This window comes from Stylophora pistillata, chromosome 3, assembly GCF_964205215.1.
Source record: "Stylophora pistillata chromosome 3, jaStyPist1.2, whole genome shotgun sequence".
In the NCBI taxonomy this organism is placed as follows: Eukaryota; Metazoa; Cnidaria; class Anthozoa; order Scleractinia; family Pocilloporidae; genus Stylophora; species Stylophora pistillata.
In genome coordinates this window covers 9,599,273-9,618,621 of record NC_142521.1, presented here as the reverse complement: position 1 = coordinate 9,618,621, position 19,349 = coordinate 9,599,273, and the positions used below count along the sequence as shown (strand labels likewise).

General features: G+C 37.7%; 2 protein-coding genes and 1 long non-coding RNA gene across 4 annotated transcripts in view; 2 read left to right on the top strand and 1 right to left on the bottom strand.

Moving 5' to 3' along the window:
- LOC111322189 (uncharacterized) overlaps positions 1-10,721 on the top strand; it is a 47,383-nt gene extending 36,662 nt beyond the window's left edge. The window contains exons 63-76 of one of the 2 annotated variants that reach the window (XM_088754511.1): positions 2,039-2,101; positions 2,656-2,765; positions 2,937-2,969; positions 3,095-3,136; positions 3,226-3,287; positions 3,812-3,843; positions 5,340-5,410; positions 6,440-6,542; positions 6,859-6,927; positions 7,352-7,459; positions 7,683-7,735; positions 7,883-7,907; positions 9,287-9,374; positions 10,004-10,721. In XM_088754511.1, the coding sequence (XP_088610637.1) occupies positions 2,039-2,101; positions 2,656-2,765; positions 2,937-2,969; positions 3,095-3,136; positions 3,226-3,287; positions 3,812-3,843; positions 5,340-5,410; positions 6,440-6,542; positions 6,859-6,927; positions 7,352-7,459; positions 7,683-7,735; positions 7,883-7,907; positions 9,287-9,374; positions 10,004-10,032 (888 nt within the window). In that variant the 3' untranslated portion in view covers positions 10,033-10,721. Of the gene's footprint in view, positions 1-2,038; positions 2,102-2,655; positions 2,766-2,936; positions 2,970-3,094; positions 3,137-3,225; positions 3,288-3,811; positions 3,844-5,339; positions 5,411-6,439; positions 6,543-6,858; positions 6,928-7,351; positions 7,460-7,682; positions 7,736-7,882; positions 7,908-9,286; positions 9,380-10,003 lie in introns of both variants that reach the window. The other variant, XM_088754510.1, reaches the window with a different exon arrangement.
- Positions 10,430-13,347, bottom strand: LOC111322226 (uncharacterized). The gene is made up of 3 exons (XR_002694044.2): positions 13,085-13,347; positions 12,940-12,979; positions 10,430-11,319 (listed from the first exon to the last, which is right to left on the bottom strand). It is a non-coding gene; the product is annotated as an uncharacterized LOC111322226 (long non-coding RNA).
- Positions 13,348-13,451: 104 nt separating this feature from the next.
- LOC111322223 (ranBP-type and C3HC4-type zinc finger-containing protein 1) overlaps positions 13,452-19,349 on the top strand; it is a 19,944-nt gene continuing 14,046 nt past the window's right edge. Inside the window, exons 1-3 of the mRNA XM_022925296.2 lie at positions 13,452-13,803; positions 18,208-18,376; positions 18,695-18,880. Of these exons, the coding sequence (XP_022781031.2) occupies positions 13,597-13,803; positions 18,208-18,376; positions 18,695-18,880 (562 nt within the window). The 5' untranslated portion in view covers positions 13,452-13,596. The remainder of the gene's footprint in view (positions 13,804-18,207; positions 18,377-18,694; positions 18,881-19,349) is intronic.

Sequence of the window (19,349 nt, the reverse complement as noted above, 5' to 3'; positions counted from 1 at the left end):
ACATATGACAACATCACCATGGACGAACGAAACATCATAACCCACGCTAAGAAATCAACGCTCATACACAAGCGGCAGCCCTGGCAAAAGAAAGGAGAAACGACATTTGACGTCACGATGGGCAGCTACGACGGCGCCGAAACGTGCGAGCTAGTAGGAAGTTTCCTTCTTTCACAGCTACAAGACCTCAACATCAACGTAGGACTCTACAGAGACGACGGACTAGCCACCACCAACACCACGCCGAGACACCGAAAACATAAAGAAGGAAATTTGCCGCATCTTCAACCGCAACGGACTACGTATCACCATCGAAGCAAACAAAAAGATTATCAGCTTCCTAGACGTCACTCTCAATCTAAACAACAGCACCTACCAGCCCTACACAAAGCCTAACACCACACTACAGTACGTACACCGCGAGAGCAATCATCCACCGATCACCACAAAGAACATACCTGCCAGCATCAACAAACGACTTTCATCCCTTTCATCAGACAAAGCTTCATTCGACAAAACCGCCCCCCCGTACCAAAAAGCACTTGACGAAGGCGGATACCAATACACCCTTCACTACGAACCCACCACGACTGCAAAACGCAAAAACAGGCAGCGAAGCAACATCCTCTGGTACAACCCTCCATTCAGCAAGAACGTCAGCACCAATATCGGACACAAATTCCTCAGCCTAGTCGACAAACATTTCACTAAGGATCACAGCCTCCGCAAAATATTTAACCGCAACACCATCAAAATCAGTTACAGCTGTATGAACAACACCAAACAGGTCATCGACAACCACAACAAGCGCATCTTACACTCGTCCCACTCACCGTACACGAAAGACAACAAAGACGGCACGGAAACCAACAAAACATGCAACTGCCGACAAAAGAACAATTGCCCGCTCAATGGTAACTGCCTTCGATCCTCAGTCGTTTATCAAGCCACCGTCACACGGAACGACAACAACACCTCTGAAACATACATCGGACTCACAGAAACCGACTTCAAAACAAGACACAGAAATCACACCGCATCATTCCGCCACGCCAAGCAGAAAAACTCTACCGAACTTAGCAAACACATCTGGACACTCAAGAACGACAACATTGACTATTCTATCTCATGGCGCATCTTATCATCTAACTCTCCCTACAACAGCTCCAATAAAAGATGCAACCTCTGCCTAAAAGAAAAATTCCTGATAATTTACCGACCCGACCTCTCATCACTAAATAAGCGTAACGAACTCGTATCTTCATGCCGACACAGAAACAAAACGTTGCTACGCAACAACTGAACTTTAAAGTTTTTAAGTTTACCGCGCATTATGCAAATTTTCCTAGTATATAAACGATAGTCACATGTATATTCTTTCATTAAACCCCTGAAGAGTGAAGCGATTCACGAAACAGGCTTGTCGGGAAATGTAGTTACGTCCTTTTTTCCTCTCAGGGCCTCATCAGTGCAGTGCTAATGCTAGGATGGGGGAGAACCGAGACGGTCACCCCAAACGACCCAACCTTTGTGGTATCGTCTAAGCCATGCCAGAGTGCTCAAACTAGAGTAAACGAGCGAGCATGCGCAATTGCAACGGCAATGACTCATCCTAGATAGAGTGCTCAATTTGGACATGAAAGCAAAGCTTTGTATGCCAAAGAGCTATATCTAACTGCAGACAGTACTGTTTCGGCCTTCTGGGCCTCATCAGTGCAGTGCTAATGCTAGGATATATATATATATATTATTAGCTAACTTCAAATATTTTGTCTGTGATTCAAATCGAACTTTGAATTAAGGCCTTTACGCCGTTAGGCGTAAAAATTTACAAATTTTAACCGTTAGTCATGAAGATAGTTAACCGATAAAAAATTTTCTGGTGACAACACTGGAGAGATGTTGACTGCTAGCCATAAAATGGCCAAAATTGTAACCGTTAGCTGTTAAAAACCATCGGCAGTCACTTATGGAAAAAGTCATCGAAACCGCTGGAGAAATAAATCAATTATGAGATGTTTTTTTTTTTTTCTTGTAGAATGACAAACTCAAGCAAGAATTTCACATATCTCGACAGCAGCATCAGAGCTGCATAGAAGAGGTAGGCGTCAAAGACGATTATTCATACCAATAAGTATGTTGTGAGTTTTGATGGCACCATGGTCGTGAATATAGTTGTGAAATTCATTGTATGTAAGTCGTTTGTTATGAATTTCAGTATTTCTACTTAACATGAAATATAAAAGCTTTGCGAAATGCCAAAGCTAATCTCAATTTGTTGTTCATTGCCTGTAGTTTTCCAACCGTAAGGGTTTTTTTAGAGTAGAAGTGTTAATCAAAGAGCAAAACCTTTTACTTCAGCAAGGTGTTTTTCATTGACCAAAAGATTTTGAAAATCCTTGTTGAGCTATTTTTGCGCGTTCTGATGGAAAATTTTGAATCGATTCAACGTCCGGAATCTTTTGATGAATGGAAAACGCCTTGCTCTGGCTTGAAATCCTCTCATTTTGGCAGTAGTCACAAATTTCTCATCAGAAAAGATGTCAGCTGGCAATGATGATCCTTGTCGCTGCCTCTCTCGTTCCCATGGTCTATGCTCTTCCCAAACCCTGTAAACGAGGGCGGACTCTCCTTACTCTTTACAACTTTTTTCAGGTCCAAACCCTTCGCGTATCTCTAGAGGACGCTCGAGCAAATGGCGATCGGTTACATCGTGAAAGCGAACTTGTTGTGGAAAATGTCAGCAGCTGGGTTAAGGAGCAGAAGTGAGTTCTTCCTTGATGTTTGGCACAGGTCAATCTCGAGCCCAGGGTCATTTGGCTCCTTGTCAGCGGTATTGGCGCTGACAAAGAGCCAAAATGACTCTGGACGCAAGACTGGGTACAAGTCAAAATGTAGGATATTTGGTTGTAAACTTTTCGCTCTTTTTTTCTCAGGGAAGGGAACGAAAGGTTAGCCGGAAGATTGAGGTAAGTTATTTGACTGCGTTCAATTCTGGACATTACTCCTGAATTAAAGACTGACTGCCTTTTTTTCTGTCTATCTGATCGCCTCATTGATAGATTGATTAATTAGCAAACTCCTATTTCTACAGAGAGCAAGACGGACGAATTTCTGCTCTACAGTTGGAAAAAGAGTAAGTATTTTTTCCCGCATTTAGCGTTGAATCCTTTTCAATCTCCTGTTCATTTTGTCATATTAATGAGATTTCCCTTCTCGTTTTAGGCAACTTGCTGAGTCAACAGAATCACTGAAAAAGGAGAATGCTGCTATGAAGACTGAATTAGGTAATTTCACCCGTTACGAATCATAATTTTTCTTTTGTGGTCTCAAAGCAGGTAATACTAGGAACGAGAAAGAGAGGCCGCTTGAAACCAACGCGAAGGAGTCATCAGAGCATGATTACTCTTTAACTCCCAGAGGTGGTTAACATGTAACCTCTCCCTTTATTATCCATGCATTATCCAGCAAACAGGTAATGAGAATACTCAAGCTTATCAGGTCGAAGTTGTTCCCTTGATTGAACACCAAATTCTTGTAACCAATTTACAAGGAAATGTGTAGCAGCTAGAGGGGAGAATATACATCAAATCTTGGGAGTTAAAGAGTTTAAGAGCAAATATATATTACAACTTACCACGAGAAAAGAAGCACTTTACTTTTTGTATTTTTAGTACTGATGACCTTAAAAATTTTGGATACATTGCCATCGCATGAAAACTCTGAATCACTTTAGATTAACTGCTTTTTCAATAGGTACGAGTTCTCAATTATATATATAATTTTTTATATCAATTTCTTCATCTTCTAGAGGAAAGAAGAGTGGACAGTGAACGATTAAAGGTTAGTTTTCCAATCCGCTTTTTAGTTTAAGCCTTTTTCAAAATTTTGTAAGCTGTGTCAAGAATTGCTTTTTCGCTCCCTGTAATGTAAAATTGGGCTCGCAGTCTTGCAGAGTTTTTCTTGATGTTGTGGTCAGTATCACGAGTTTTGTTTCGTTTTCTTCCCAATCTTGTGGCTTAAAATATTTATCATATTTATGTCGTCTAATTGAATATTGTGGTTCAAGGTGTTGCTGCTAATTTAAGCCATTAGTGATAATTATGTCCATCAGGATTACTGTGGTTTTTGATACCTGTATGTTACCGCTATTCAATATCTTATCCCCCAGTAAACTTTAAATTTGAAGGTTTTTCTCCTTCATTTCTTCTAAGAAGTAAATTTCGTTCTATAAAATTCATCTTTTTAACTATCAAAACTATGCAGTAAAAGGAATTTAAAAACACCTGCATTTTTCATCGTAACGTTCTTTAATTAACGTATTATAAACAAAAATAAAAATAACTTTTGTCCACGTTTCTCAGTGTTTGTGAAGTTTAAACAAAGAAGACGTTTCGAGGATTCTTCTTACATTTAACATTTATAACCTAATACGCGAAACCTATTGTAGAATTTGAAAACGAAACAGACCAACAGCTGCAACCTGGAGACACAAATTAGCTCGAAGGACGACTTACTTGAAGAGCTATTTTGTTAATAGCTTACTTAGATTTTTCATAACGCATCTTGATTTATCAATTCAAAAAGAAAGTCGACACTAGGTGAAAAAAAAAACTGTGGTTTGAACGAAATATCTGCGCCTCAGAATTGTAACGTTCTAAGTTCAACAAACAGAGGGCTTTCTTTAGCAAGTTCAACTTTGATGATGGCCGATTGTGATGGCGATTCTGTCCATAGCGGGGATAGTTCAGTTCTTCTCTGCATTGGTGAACCATTCTTCGGTTCGTTAACAAACTTGGACGGCTTTGGAAAGATCCGTGGCCGCTGCACTAACCCACTACATAACTGTTCGTGTTATGTTCGATTCGAACATCAACTTAGTTTTGCCTGTCTCAACTGTCAAGGACTGTGTCCTGCTTTCTCGCACGTGAGTGGACATGATTTAGTTTTGTAGGCGGTGAAATCTGGAACGTTTATTTCAGTGTTGCGAAAAGTAGCCTGTTGACATTCGCTATCGGTTCTTATAAAAAACTAAATTCTCAGCCGGGTTTGTTTTGGATTGATTGTCTAACAATCCTTAAATGTTTAGAGCTGTATTGATACCTCCCTTTTACTTTTCTGTTCTAAAATTATCTCTTTTTAGTAACCGGAAAAGCTTGCCTTCCTTAAACTGATACCTTCAAGTAAGAAAAACGTTAAGGGCAATACTTTTCCTATTGCAGGAAATTCTCATATAAATTTATTCATATGTCTACAAGAATAGAAAACCAGGGGAAAATACACTTAGAAAGTAATACAAAGCATTTCATTACAATTTCTTTTTTATTATTATCCAACAGTCCTTACAGTCGCACTCTGCTCAGCAACAGGTGCTGCTCCATCAACTTCGCAATCGTCTTCAAGAATATGAGTGAGTATTAACCGGTAACTTTTAGATACCGCATCATATCACCCAGCTAGTCATTACTGTGTTGTATTACTCGGAGGAAACGGGACGTCGTAATGTTTCCACCAAACACTCTACGTTACCATTGAACGCGCCTCCCCCCGCCTGTATTAGAACTATGGTTAAGAATTCTACTCGATTGAGTCGATCCGGGATTTAGTCAAGGAAAGTTATCACGTGCGTTCAATCTGGATCTTGCATTTTAAAACGGTAATCGTTTTCTTAGACGAATTGATTTTGCTTTTGTTCAGCCTCGGCTCATCCGTTTATGCTCCCATTGCGTGTTGAAGTTCGGTGAGACGCCAAAGCGTTCTGAATTTTTTGCTTGATTGTTTTACAAAGAAATGTTAATATCAGCATCGAATCTAATTATCAAGTCCAGATTAAATGTTAATAGCTGTTGGTACCTACCCTTATTAGGCTCTGCTATTTATAACGAAAGAAATTCACGCCACGGGTGTTACCTGAAGTAAATTATCACTGGGAAAACTATATAGCGCGAATGTGCACATTTCTGAAGAATGCTTGAGCACGAAATCATTCTTTTCCTTCAATTTATGAAATTATCACGTTTGAAACCTCGCAATAAACCGCGCATGAGATTTTTGTTGTACTGAGGAAATGTTACAAACATTTTCAAGTAATGACCCTCTACCCTTGATTCAGTTTCCGATGTTACCATCTTAGCGCGAGCTTTGCGGCAGACGCGAGAAGGCATGGGGCGAATAGGCGAATTGTTTTTTCTTCTCAGAGTTAACGTTTCTCACCTCCTCCACTCCCCTGGTTTGAATGGGAAATGGAAAGACTGATAAGCAGGCTACCATGTTAACGATAATCAGTAAATAAATTAACTTGTAATACTTTACACGCCTCAAAGACCAGAACCATATCACGATTATTTAGATGTTTGTTTTTTTTTTTGTTTTTACGCACTTTTGAGAGTCCGTGTGTATAATTTCAAGCGTTAGCGTTATGCTTTGTTTTTCTCTACAGAACCGACCAAAATACCGAGGCGATGAGTAAGGCTCACGCCATTGAAGATCTTCATGGTAGATTGAAGTCAAACGTGGAAAGTATTCAACAACTCAATCAACAGGTCAGTTTTCATGCAGTTTTGATTTATATGCTTTTTTTCGTGTTCTCCCAACATCCTACATGGCTTTATCACGTTATAGAACCCGGAAAAATGTGTTCTGTTGCTTAATTGGGATTCCATTGTGCTAAAAATGTGAATCCCTTCCCTTTCTTGGATCTGGATTTTGCGCTAGCTACTTCATTGGCGTTTAGTGCGCCAATCGAGTAAGTTTTATGTCTAATCAACAAGTCGTTGATTTGACATTTTCGCCCTTAGCATTTCTTTTTTGAGTTCTACCAATCTCTTTCTCTTGAACTCTTTGCCTTTATCTCCACAGCTTAACTCATTAAACAAAGAAAATCTCCGACAAAGACATATTATAGATAGAGAAGCTGCAGCTAGGAAGGTGATTATGATGTTCAGTATGTCCTCGTGAAACCAAAATGGTGTACGTGCAAAATTTTATTGTGATGAATTTTTAGCTTCGAATAATTTATCACTGATTGGTGCACTCTTTACTAGTTATTCGCCCATATACCTCGGTTTGACCATGGTTTGATGTGTTAGATTTGAACTGTCACGCCTTGTGTTGCAATGCTGAATTTGTACATAGCGGGAAGGGAAATTTTCGTATTTAAGGAAAAATTCTATAAATGATTGTACCAGATACCAGTAACTGCCATTTCAGCGACAACGATAATAAAGCCAGAAGGTTCAGTATGGCAGTATTTGATTGTAAGCATCTCCTTAAGTTTTCTTCAAACGTTGACAATAGCTGTTAAGCATTTTTGTTTGACGATGAAGGCCTTGTGGTTTTGTTTTCTCTATAGAGCCTACAACTTCAACTAGAATCACGTGATCAAGCTGTAATGGCTCTAAAAGCTCAGATAGAGTCGTACAAATTTGCTGAGGTACCACACAGAGATACCGACCACATAGTAAGTACCAGTCACGTGATGCGAGTTTCTCATGCACAGTGGTATGAATACGCACATACGCAATGCCACTGGCCCTGAAAGTGCAAAACAATTCCCCATTTTTTTCCTGCACGATAAATGGACAATAGTCAAAGTCTGATGAAAATCTCAGATTGGATTTTATTTCAGAGGGCTGCCCTCAAAACCTCGAAGTTTAATTTTTTAACAAACTTTTCTTATTCAGATTGATGCATATGGTTTGAATGACTCCGCTTATTCGTCTATCGACAAAGGACTGTAAGTAAAATCCGTATTCTATCCACATTTCCTCTAGGTAGGCAATTAGATTCGGATGTACATCGTTCAGTTTTCGTCTTCGTATTCAAACGATTTCTCTAATTCGTACTATTTGGACTTAAGGCTCTTTTTTCCCCTATTTTACAGGCAAAAGTCGGCTCAAAAAGACAAGGTAAAGGTTTCATTTACGTGTTTTTATTTTTAACTTGTCTTGAGTCCATTCAGTCTATTTTTGTAATCGTCCTCTAACTAATAACTTATCCGAGTGAAATTCGTAGAACCTGTTCCGGCGTTACATGCTAATGAGTTTGTCACTGAAGCTAATGAGAATAGTAGCGAACAATTACTTAAATACATCTTCACTGAGTTTTCCCCTGAAAATTCCCAGTCAACCGATGCTACAAAGGGTAATGATTTTCATCGTGAAGTGGTGACCGTGAAGTCACAGAAATGAGCAAAAAGGCAAGTCTATTCAAAAGCAGTACAGGCATGTGCGTACATTCATGACCTCCTGGCTCCATAGAATGCTCTAGGCTACCTGCGGTTACCACTTGTTTTGAACAGTCAAGTACATTCCAACGTGAATCACTTGTGCGCGCCCAAACAGGTCACGAGAACATTAGACACATTATATTAAAACTCGCTCTTTTGATGATTTGTGTGACTTTACAATCACGTCACCCCGACGAAAATCAGTACCCTTTGCAGCATCGGTTGATTAGGAATTTTCACGGGGAAAATTCAGCGCAAAGCTGTATTTGAATAAATGTTCTTAATTGTTCTTCTCGTTGGCATTTGGTAACAAACTCATTGGCATATAACGGACGAGTTAAATGAGTTCACTTTAAACATGAATTATGATCATCAATCATAACTACGATAACAAATCTTTTGTTATTTTGTATAAGTAGCGACTTATTGTAACATTTAACCAGGAAATTCAGCGATTAAAAAAACTATAGTTAAAAAACATTTTAATTAGGACGACGTTTCGACGTTAGCATAACGTCATTATCAAGTCAAAATATGAGTGAAGGAGTACGCATTATCTGTACAAATCGTGACACAAAGAAAGCTAATTACACAATAGGTTATATATACAGGTGACAAGAAGAGATAATAACAATGATATTTAAATATAAAAGATATAACAACATATTTGGACAAAGGAAAAAGAAAGACTAAAATAACGTCACTTAAAAAGTTTTGCATTAATAGAGTCACTTTGCACATTAAGAGATGCTTTTTTTGTTGTAATTTTGGTCGCTGAAAATTGCTGTTAATATTGTAATAAGATCTTTAAATATAGTTTGAAACGTTTTGAAACAATCAAGTGCGATACTAAATGAACCAATAAGTGAACAAAGATGCTTTAGGATGGAGACAATAAACATGCATTGCAAATTACAATTCTAAAATTGCATGGTGTTTTCAAATGCTAGCGGCGACAAGGGAGTTGGGAGTCTTAGCAAGATAGCTCTCACGAAGGCTGTTATGAAATGACTATTTCATCTTCAGACTTGTGAGAAATGTTTGTCTTTGTTGATGCAGGTGAGGTCCATAATGAGAAAGGAAATGGAGAAAGCTGGTGTGAAGGATCCTCAAATACTGGATAAGTCGTATTGGATTCAGAGAGTCGGTGAGGTATGCCGCGAGCAAGCAAGGAGAAACTGACCTCCTATTCAAGCGAGATCAATGATTTCAAGAAATGTAGAAACCGAAATTGTTTTTAGATCTCAGCAAACCTGAAGCGTTTTGGATTTAAGTGTGATAACCTACTAGGTTATAACCTAATGACAGGGGATATTTCCTACATTCAAGTTACTCACTTACCTTTTTCAGTGTATACTTCTCGTTTCTCGCTTTTAAAAAAAGACATATTTTTTATTTAACATATTACGTTAAGTAGATGGTTTATGTTTGCGTTTTTTTAATATCAGAAACAATTACTAGCATTTCACTCATTGCTTTTCCTTGGATGCACCCTTTTCCTGGGCGTCAGAGATTTATTTTACTGAGTTGTCTGAAACGTGCCGTGTATAACTCTGTTGTTTGTGCAGTCGTGAAGAGATACATACTTTTTATTAACTTTTGTCAATGAAGTTTCCTATTAAATCTTAAGACGAAACTAATAAGTGGACGAAGAAGCTTACAATTTATTTTTGCACTTCGTCACATTACCGTTGAACTTTTAAAATCAAGAAAAAATATCTTAATTTGACTCTTGCAGGCTGATCTTCAACTGCTGTATCTTGTTATCTTTTGCAGCTCTCAATTCAACTACAGCAAAGCAGTGAGTATTGGGCACAAAAAGTACGAGATTTAACAACACAGGTGGAAAATCACGAAACATGACACCATTCCACTGCATTTACTCCAAAACGACCCTAAAATCTCTTTTAAAGACCGCCAAATTCTTGATAAAGAAGTTCACAAGTGCTACTTAACTTTCTTTTTTAGTTCAGCTGTATTGTAGCTTTCCTCTACTTTGGGCTCTAAACCAAAAGAGGGAAAAAATTATATTCTTTAGTTAGAAAATTGTTGACAATTCTAGTGCTGAACTCATGACAATCTTTTCATAACAGAATAGTTGTCAGGTGGTATAAAATTCCAATATTTCTTCTCTGCATCTTATGGTCTGAAAAAATACCTCTTGATCCCAAGATTCGAAAAAAATAATCCTTGTTTTTCCTATTATTTTTTGTTTCGAGAGAATATTTTGGTCTTCTTGTGACCTCGTTTTTAATTTAAACAATTATTAAATGATAATAATATATTTCATTTTTAACTACCGAGTGAATGTGCAAATTTCTCTTTTGAAGGGAAATATAACCTGTAAATGCTGTTACTACGCGAACGTGAGAAAAAATATATTATTGTTTTACTTTATAATTTTTGAGAATTTTGTTGTATTTATTGACAGAAACATTTTACTTCGTGTACGTAAAGAAATATAAAGTTTGCCAATAAAGACGTTACAGCCGCATAGTGTCTGACTTGTTTATTACTAATTCCCCCAGTTCTTCCAAAACGCAAATCGTTGGCTCATTTCCCGACCAGCGGTTGATTATCGAGCCACCCTCATACGCTCTCTAGTATCCAGTCTTCTTTTGAGGGAAAACAAATTGGTAAAACTAAAACCATCGTTTTTTATTTATTTATTTGTCCTCGACTGCTTTTTTTCTTTGAAACGGATACTTTTTTCAAGTAATCCTGCCTTACAAACATATTTATGTTGTTGAAATCGTTCACCATTGTCAAGTTTTTCCCTGGCTCACTGTTCTAGTCTGCACGTACCCCACCGGCGACGTCACTTCTACCTGTCAGCTTCAAAGTTAACAGGGCCCGTATTTAGCAATCCTTTCAGTGATTGGTTGGGTTTTGTTAGCATATGAACTGCATGGTAATTGTTACGAATCATAAAGTAATTTATCAGATCAACCGGGTTTTATTTCCATTAATCTTTCTAACTTTCTTATTACATCTAAAAATACAAACCATAGCAATTAATAAATGATATCGTAAAGGCTAGAAATTTGACAAAAGCTGCGCCATTAATTGTGTAGATGGTTGGTTGCATGTGTCTGTAACGAAAAAAGATTAAAAGTCAACGGAAACCGTGTAGTCAGAATAGAATGTGTCATCATATACAGAACACTTTACTGGTACAACTGGTACCAGAAACCTCACAATTGATAACAATAAACATGCAGATATATCAAGCCGGGAATTCGAGATGGGTAATATAAGTGAACAGGGATTTTTTTAGACTGCACTTCCTCCCTCTTCAGGCTAAAATCTTAAAATGGATGCGAATTCCTGTCAGCTAGAAACCTTAACATTAGATAACAATCAACATGCAGATATATCAAGCCGGGAACTCGAGAAGGGTAAAATAACTTAAAGTTAATTGAAGTATGTAAGATTGCACTACTTTCCGCTTTGTCTCCCTTAAAATCTGTCTGAGAGATGTGGGAATAATGTGGGGAATCTTTCATTTTTCCCCTTTTCGCCGGAAAGCGACTGACTTATTTGACCTGAATGTTATTCATAGTTCGTTTCCTTTCCTGAGGCCGGGGTTAATTATAGATCAATGATTTTGTTATCCGCTTTTTTCGGTTGAGGTGTCTAAATTTAGAACTCATATTTTCATTACAATTAGATCCGACTAGATGAAATGATCGACAAAGTTATTTGATGTTCAGTGCAACGACTGAGCTGCGTCGGTGGGTAAGTAAAATACTTGACTGACAACTGAAACCGTTTGGTTAAGATAAACCACTTAAGTTGACATAAGCAACGTTAGTTTCTTCTTAGAGTAAATGTAAAGTATGCCTATATCAACACGCGGTTCTCAACAGTCTTGTGCCCATACTTGACAGTCTAAAAAAGAGCTTAGCTATCAGACGTCTTCAGCGTTAAGGGTCAAAACCGCAGTATCTGGCCTCAGCTATTAATAAAGCGATTTTTTGAAGAACTACAGTATAGTCATAATATGCTGTTGATAATAATCAGCTAAAATATGCTATTACCCATCGGAGAATCTACCAAATTGAGATCCTCATATGCTACAAAAATGACCGTCTATCATTACCGGTAAGAGATCATGAAACATTATACTCATTGTGAATTATTGAAGTGTCCCATGCCACACATATCACAAATTAAATTAGTCACGCGATCGAACCAACAGCAGTTGCAATATAGCTATAGAACAACACTTTTCAATTGCCTCATAATATTTCTTTTCCGCAACTGTTGAAAGATTCGTTTTCAAGTCCATGACTGATGGGGACAAGCCCTTGAGTCGGCTATGTATAGTGAATTAACATGGCTCTTATCCTTATTAATAGTCATTTTTTAATATGATTAATCTTATCCACCCGCGGGGGAACACTTTAGAGGCGTCGTTCACCAACCAATCCACTACATATCTCACTTTGCCCTTTTCCTTTCCTTACCCAAACTTAACTTTTGCGTCTACATTAAGACTTGTTGAAGAGCTGATATCAAAGAGGAAGATAAATCTAATTGGCTGTCCTCGAAAAATCACTAGATGCTGTCACTAGAAACTAAAACATCGGAGTATTTCAATATCAAAAATTCTTATGGTATTGCTTCGAAATGAGTAGCGGAGTGAGCCTGCATCTGATACATTAGATGTTGTGATAAGAAATTAATACATAGTTATTTTAATATCAAACCTTCTAATGGCATCGCTCTGGAACGATTCGCGGAGTTAGCCTGTGTGAATGACAGAGAATGAGGAAATAAAGTTAGTTGACTACCCTCGAAAAAGGATTGGATGCTGTTATTAGAAATCGATACATAGTTATTTCAATGTCAAACCTTTTTGTGAAGCCTGGCTTGGGTAGGCTTCTTATTAGTACGTGCTGGACATATCCACACATAAACACGAAAGGATGCAAGTGGGTCAGCTAAGACAATATTGGGTGCAGTGGTAGTAAGAAGTATCTGGACCAATTTCCGAAAACCCCACATTTTCAAAACGAGGCTAAGTGCAAGAATGAGTTATTTGCATGAGAATAACAAATAATTTGCACGTGGAATGTACTGTATGCACCAGTGCAGTGTTTGCACCAGTGTTCGCAACCAGATCACCAGTATTCAGAACCCAGGCTTCCACGGTTCAGTGGTAATGCCCTACGATCCACAATCCATTTCGTTTCCTGTTCAGAGGATGTCCTCATGTGTTTATTTGGACGCTGACGTTTTGTGAGGTTCGTTACTCGCCCTATAAGCTTTGACTTTCACTTTCGATTTCTGATTGTTGATGCTTTATGCTTCCTTCTTGAAGAATATTTAACGGAAAAGAGTTCTCTCGATGCCTTCAAAATTACATGGCGCAAAATCACGGAGGTTTACCACACGAAACCATCTTTGTGGAGTGTCGGGCGTTTGTATTCTACCATCAAGCAGGGCAGAATCGTTGGTTGGAAGTGGGAGAACCGAATGTGTATTCTAGAGTCCAGTTACTCTGCAATCGTCAAGGCGGAAGTACTGCAGGATTGTACAAAATTTTAGGAAGACTGGAGTCGTCAGGAATGGTAAGTTTCAACACAGATAATCTCCCATTCGAGGTCAGAAATAGTGTCATTAATTCTCCTTGCGCACTCCAAAACATTTTCAAGGAAAATTGACGAGCAAAAAATTTTATCGCAGTTCCTTTGGAAGATTCCTTTCGGATTAATGTCTGGATGTTCGTCGACTCTGACAAACTCGTGGCTTGAATTTGATTCGTTCAACACCATAAAGAGCATGTTGGATGTGGTATGATTTTCAGTCGTGATAGACCGAATCTCCAGGGTTCTTCTCACACTTTTCATTCCAGAGAATCAAAAAGGTTACGAATCCGCCATTTTGAGGTATACCAATATCAGTGGCTCTGTTCGTGGAATTGTTAACTAATCTGGTTGCGCCAAGTCAGCACTTTCATGAAAAGATGGGGTACACATTGTAAGACAAATAGAATTAGTCTGCCACATTCGACCCATCACGCGCACCGGATTTTTAATATTTTTTTCTTGCGAAAAGCAAAGGGAGGACTAAGACGTAGACGCCGTTGTGTTGATACGAATATATGTCTTGGTCATAGAACTTTTTAACAGTGTTGGAGATGGAGTTTTTGCTTCATTCTTTATATATCGGTAGTGAGTAGATGGCAAGAGATCTCGTATAGTAAGTATCCTTGTGTTGAATCGATTCGCTCAACACAAACCTAGGTTTAATTAAGCAGAATTAAAGTGATGATAGTTGAACAAAAACTTAAGCTTGTAATTCTTTTATAACTGGGGACTTACTTAAAACTGTAGGCTCAACAGCTACGCGGTGATATAGCATCTGACTTCATGTTGAAAAATTTTGCTTAGTAAGCCCATGCCAAGGTGCCAAATAACATTCAATGACCCGTCAATCGTGGAAAACACTTCATTGTTGAGAGCGACTTCCATTTAAATTGGGTTTCGGGAGTATGCTTCGTAAGCAGTTTTTATCAATGGTACTACACAAAATAACTTTTGACCAATCAGTGCAGTTTACGCAAATAAAATTTGTGGGACTTTTCCCAGAATTGTGTGTGAGCAAATGATTGTATCAAATATCCTATTGAATGTAGTGGAAATGTAATTTAAACATTTCATGAACTTAACGTCAAACTTTTAATTCTTTGGCTGTGTGATGTATACTGCCCCTTTATGTGAAGCATAACTTTACGTAATTGTTAAAGCAACTAGTGCTACATCAGTTGTGAATTTTAGCTAAAGGCCCAATACTTTTGTTTAGTTGTATGATGTTTGAATCAGTGATTTACCAATGGCTCTAAGTGAACTGGTGATGCTGAGTCTAAGAAAAAATCAACATCAATAGTAAACGGTACATCCTGTAATTCAGAAGTATGACATTAAGAGAATGCAATGCAATAGAATAACTATGTGATGGCATTACAACTTCCCTTGCATAATAAATTATTGCTAAGATAGTTCTAGTGGATAGTTCTAGTAGCGTCAAGCAGCCGAAGTGAGAAGTGTTTAACAGAGTGGTTGTTTTTCATTCATTTTCCATGTAATTAGCTTGATTCCAAAAAATATATTTGAGATTGTTGTAGTCTTAGTGCAATAAAGTTTCTGTGGCTCAAAAGCTAATTTTCCATGATACTAGTCTAACTTAAATAATAATTCTTTGAGCATATTTCTTGATCAGTAAACAAATATACAGTTCAGGCTTGAGATTGACTTTTCAATTTGTTGGTCATCAGCAAAGTGACATTTTAGACCTAACTGAATTGAATCATTTGAGAAAAAGTCTTCATTAGGATATATTCATGAGAATGTCAATATGTTTGATGCTATTTTTGGTCTTGTTACCTTTGTTTGGAAACCTGATTTTAAGAAGGAAGTAAACAATGAAATTTCTGAAATAAAAACAGTTTTGTCATGCTCATTTTGTAAGTCAGTTCAAAGTATAAAATAGGCAGACATTTAATGCTCTTTGATTTTGTAAATTTCTCAAAAGCTTTGAAAACAAATTGAACCTTTCTTGACCTTGGGTATTTACAAATTTGGAATGTATTTTTGTTATGGTATAGTTAATCTACTTTTTAGGTTACAGTTTATTCATTTGGGAGCTTGAGTGCAAACAAAAAACATACCAGCTAAATTTGAGATTTTACTAGTCTTTGACTTATTCACCATAGTTATCGTTTTTTCTTTGACCTTGGTCAGCAGTAAACCAGATTTGACTTCTCTATGACAATACAATTTTATGTATGCCGTTACAGCCATTGATCGTTGACAATTAAATTTCTAAGAATGAAGCTATGATGTTTACTATTGTGTCCTAAATTTGTATTCATAGTATTCATTCTCCTACTGGGTTTCATTTGAGGTGCTTAGTCATAAATATGCTAAAAATGGTTGAAATTTATTCATATATTTAAGTTGTGACAGGATTTGGTGTCTGCATATGCAGTCTTCAACAAATCTACAATCTTTTATCTAAGTGTTAAGTTGTTAGTGACTGTGAGTTAACTTAGAAATAGTTGATTAAAGACAGGGGTGGATATTTACTACTCGAGGTCTTACCCGAACGGCGATGCAAGTAGCGGACCTCTCTGCAAGAGGGCTGATTTATGAAATAAATGTTCAACCACCATTAGTTTTTGGCCCTCCTCGCACTGTTCACAAAACTGGTTGTTCAAATGAAAGGTTTGGCTTAAGTTAGGATTGTTTAGAGTGCGGTTTTGATAAACAAGGGTTAAACTTTATTTAAATTACCAGCCGACAGTGTTTAATTTGATTTTGAATGATACGTCCCTTTAGTATCTAGTATGTGTTACTAAGGGCGTTATGGCTGAGTGAATTTTTTCTGCTTAGCTTCATTTACCAACTTAGCCCAGTTAGCGCAAGGAGCTGCTTGCTTGCAATTAGAAAAGATGAGTATGATGTGGCAGACTATCAGGGTTGTCACTAATTGCTGGCTGATGAAAAAGCAGCGATTGCTGGCTGGATGTTTGGCTGGTGGTCACTTGGTAAAACACAACAGGCATTTCTGAGGTTACACACGTACAATCGTTCACTACCATTGAGCCACCTTACTTGGAATTTCAGCCAGCAGTGCAATTTCTTAGCTACACCCCTGGACTATTACCATTTTCAGGAGGCTTGACACATAAAAACCTTGATCATGGATTAATGTGCTGATGAGTTCTCAGTGGCTTACTTGACAAAGTACCTTGCTTATCTGCTGCTGATGGAAACAGATTTACAAATAAATGTCACCTTTAATAAATTCTGTACCCAATCAGGAAAACAGTTATTTTTTTAATTGTGATAAGGAAGAAAAATGAATTCTTAGTACAAAGCAGTAATCTGCGCCATCATTGTTACACACAACACAAGCTGGATAATTAAGCAAAAAGGCCAGACATTGTGCTTCTGTAAATGATTTACTGTAACTTTGTGCTTCTGTAAACGATTTACTGTACTTGTTATCCTTAATTTAAGAAATAAGCCTAAAATAGATGCTGACCTCAACCGAGACCCCATTTATGAACAGTCCAATGGGAGCATAAAAGATTTGATGAGCCCCATAGTTTTTACCATGGTGAAAAACAATGGGGTATCTAGCGGCTTGGTTTGAACCAGACTCAAATTTTTTCTCTATTGTATGCGCCGCAACTCTTAACAAATGTTGGACATCTTTCCATAAAAAAGGAACAGTTCTGATAACTGTGTGATGTGCAGCCAAACCTGGCTTCAACTGTCTAGTCGCATATCAGATGAACAAGTAGGTTCCATGTTGCTGTGCATCTGTTCAATAATAGGGACCTTAAGCAACCACGATGGTGACAGCGACGGCGACGGCGAAGGCGACGGCAATGAGGATGTAGAAAACCAAGAGATCTAATTGGCAGAACAATAGCTCAGCATGTGCATTTTGAAACTTTGTACATTTCTTAGCCGTCCTATGCAAAACAACAATGTGAAATCACCAAAATTTGTGTCGTCTGCGAGCCGAAACCGCGACAGTAAATATTTTAATTTCCATTTGGAACTCAATGCTACTTTTATACGTCATACTGAAGTTGAGCTGTGGCGCTCTATGAGACAACAAGCTCATGCAGCTATTTTTGAAATTCTAACTACGGTAAGAGTAGAAATTCATTTTTTAATCAAAGTCTTCCTTGGCATTGCCATCCTGACTGCTTAAGGTCCCTATTAGATCACAGTTGATGTTAAAATGTGCTAAGAACAAAAATGTGTGTGAGGGGCATGTATATGGAATTTACTTGTTTAACATGGTAATAAAGCAAAATGTTGTTCATTGTGATGCCATCTATGCATCTGTCCTCTGGTAGATCATAAGTAAGAACCAATCAAATAGTGTGTATCATTCAGCTTATCATATAATATGTCTTAGCACTGAGAACTATCTATATGTGTCTTCACTGGCAGCCAACACTTAACTTGCCATTAACTGACAGTGTGACATATGTGGTTGTGCAACCTACCTGGCATCAGATCCGTCTTCTTGGGGGTATCATCTATGGCTTGCATTTTAGCCCTGACTCTAATGGAAGTCAATTCTCCATTATAGTTCAGAATGCTCTAAGATCCCTACAAGGTAAGAGATGTATCACTTTTTTTGTATTTCGTTCTGTTTGGAAAGAGGGATAGTTGTGGACGTTCTTGACTTCACCAGAATTTCATAGAATTACTAGACTTTGCATTGTAGCAAAATTCTGCAAGGGCTAAGGTTTACATGCAAGTTTTCAGTCTAAATTTCTATTTTTAGTGTCCTATTTTGCACTGACCTCCAGAAATTCTGAGCTTGGAGCCAAGAGTGTTCTCTTAAAGATAAATCAAATGTGATGCACTAACAATAGGTCAAGATTACACTAAATTTTATTTGTGATCTGACCAACCATTTTGTTTTGAGTAGGTGCCCAGAGCTTACCAGTGGATCCAAGGGCAAACTGGACTGTGCCTTCTAACCCTCCACCTCCAGTACAAAACAAACCACCCGCAGCTCCCTTGGCAGCACAAAAAATATCAGATCCTCCATCCCAAGATGCGCAACCCAATGTAACTGCACTACAGGCTCGAGAAAGGAATGATGCAAGGATAGGTAAGTACTTTCACTGGGATGAGGAGTGTTACCTTAAGGGCATGTAAAGACTACAAACAAGTATCATTTTTTATAAAGAGAAATCCACCTATTGTTAAAATACTGTGAGGGGAAAAATGTAAATATTAGGCTAAGGTTCATGTATATAAACTTCTTCCATTTGTTCTGTTTAATGTCACTACCTTAACATTTTGTAAGGAGCATTTTGATTGCTTTTGCTTTTCACTCATTGTCAGCAGAAAGTAAGGAGAGTTGATGATTATATTAAAATAGTGATTCCTTTTGGAGAGTGAACAGATCCCTATAATGAAAATCACTGTTTAAATGCATATTTTTTCTTTAAATTTAGTCCAAATTTTCTTTTATGAAATTGGAAGGTTCAGTTCCAAAAGATGCTAATGGCTTTGTTTAGTAAATCATTGTGTGGCTTACACAAAGTGTGTAGCCACACTATGACATCATCGGATTT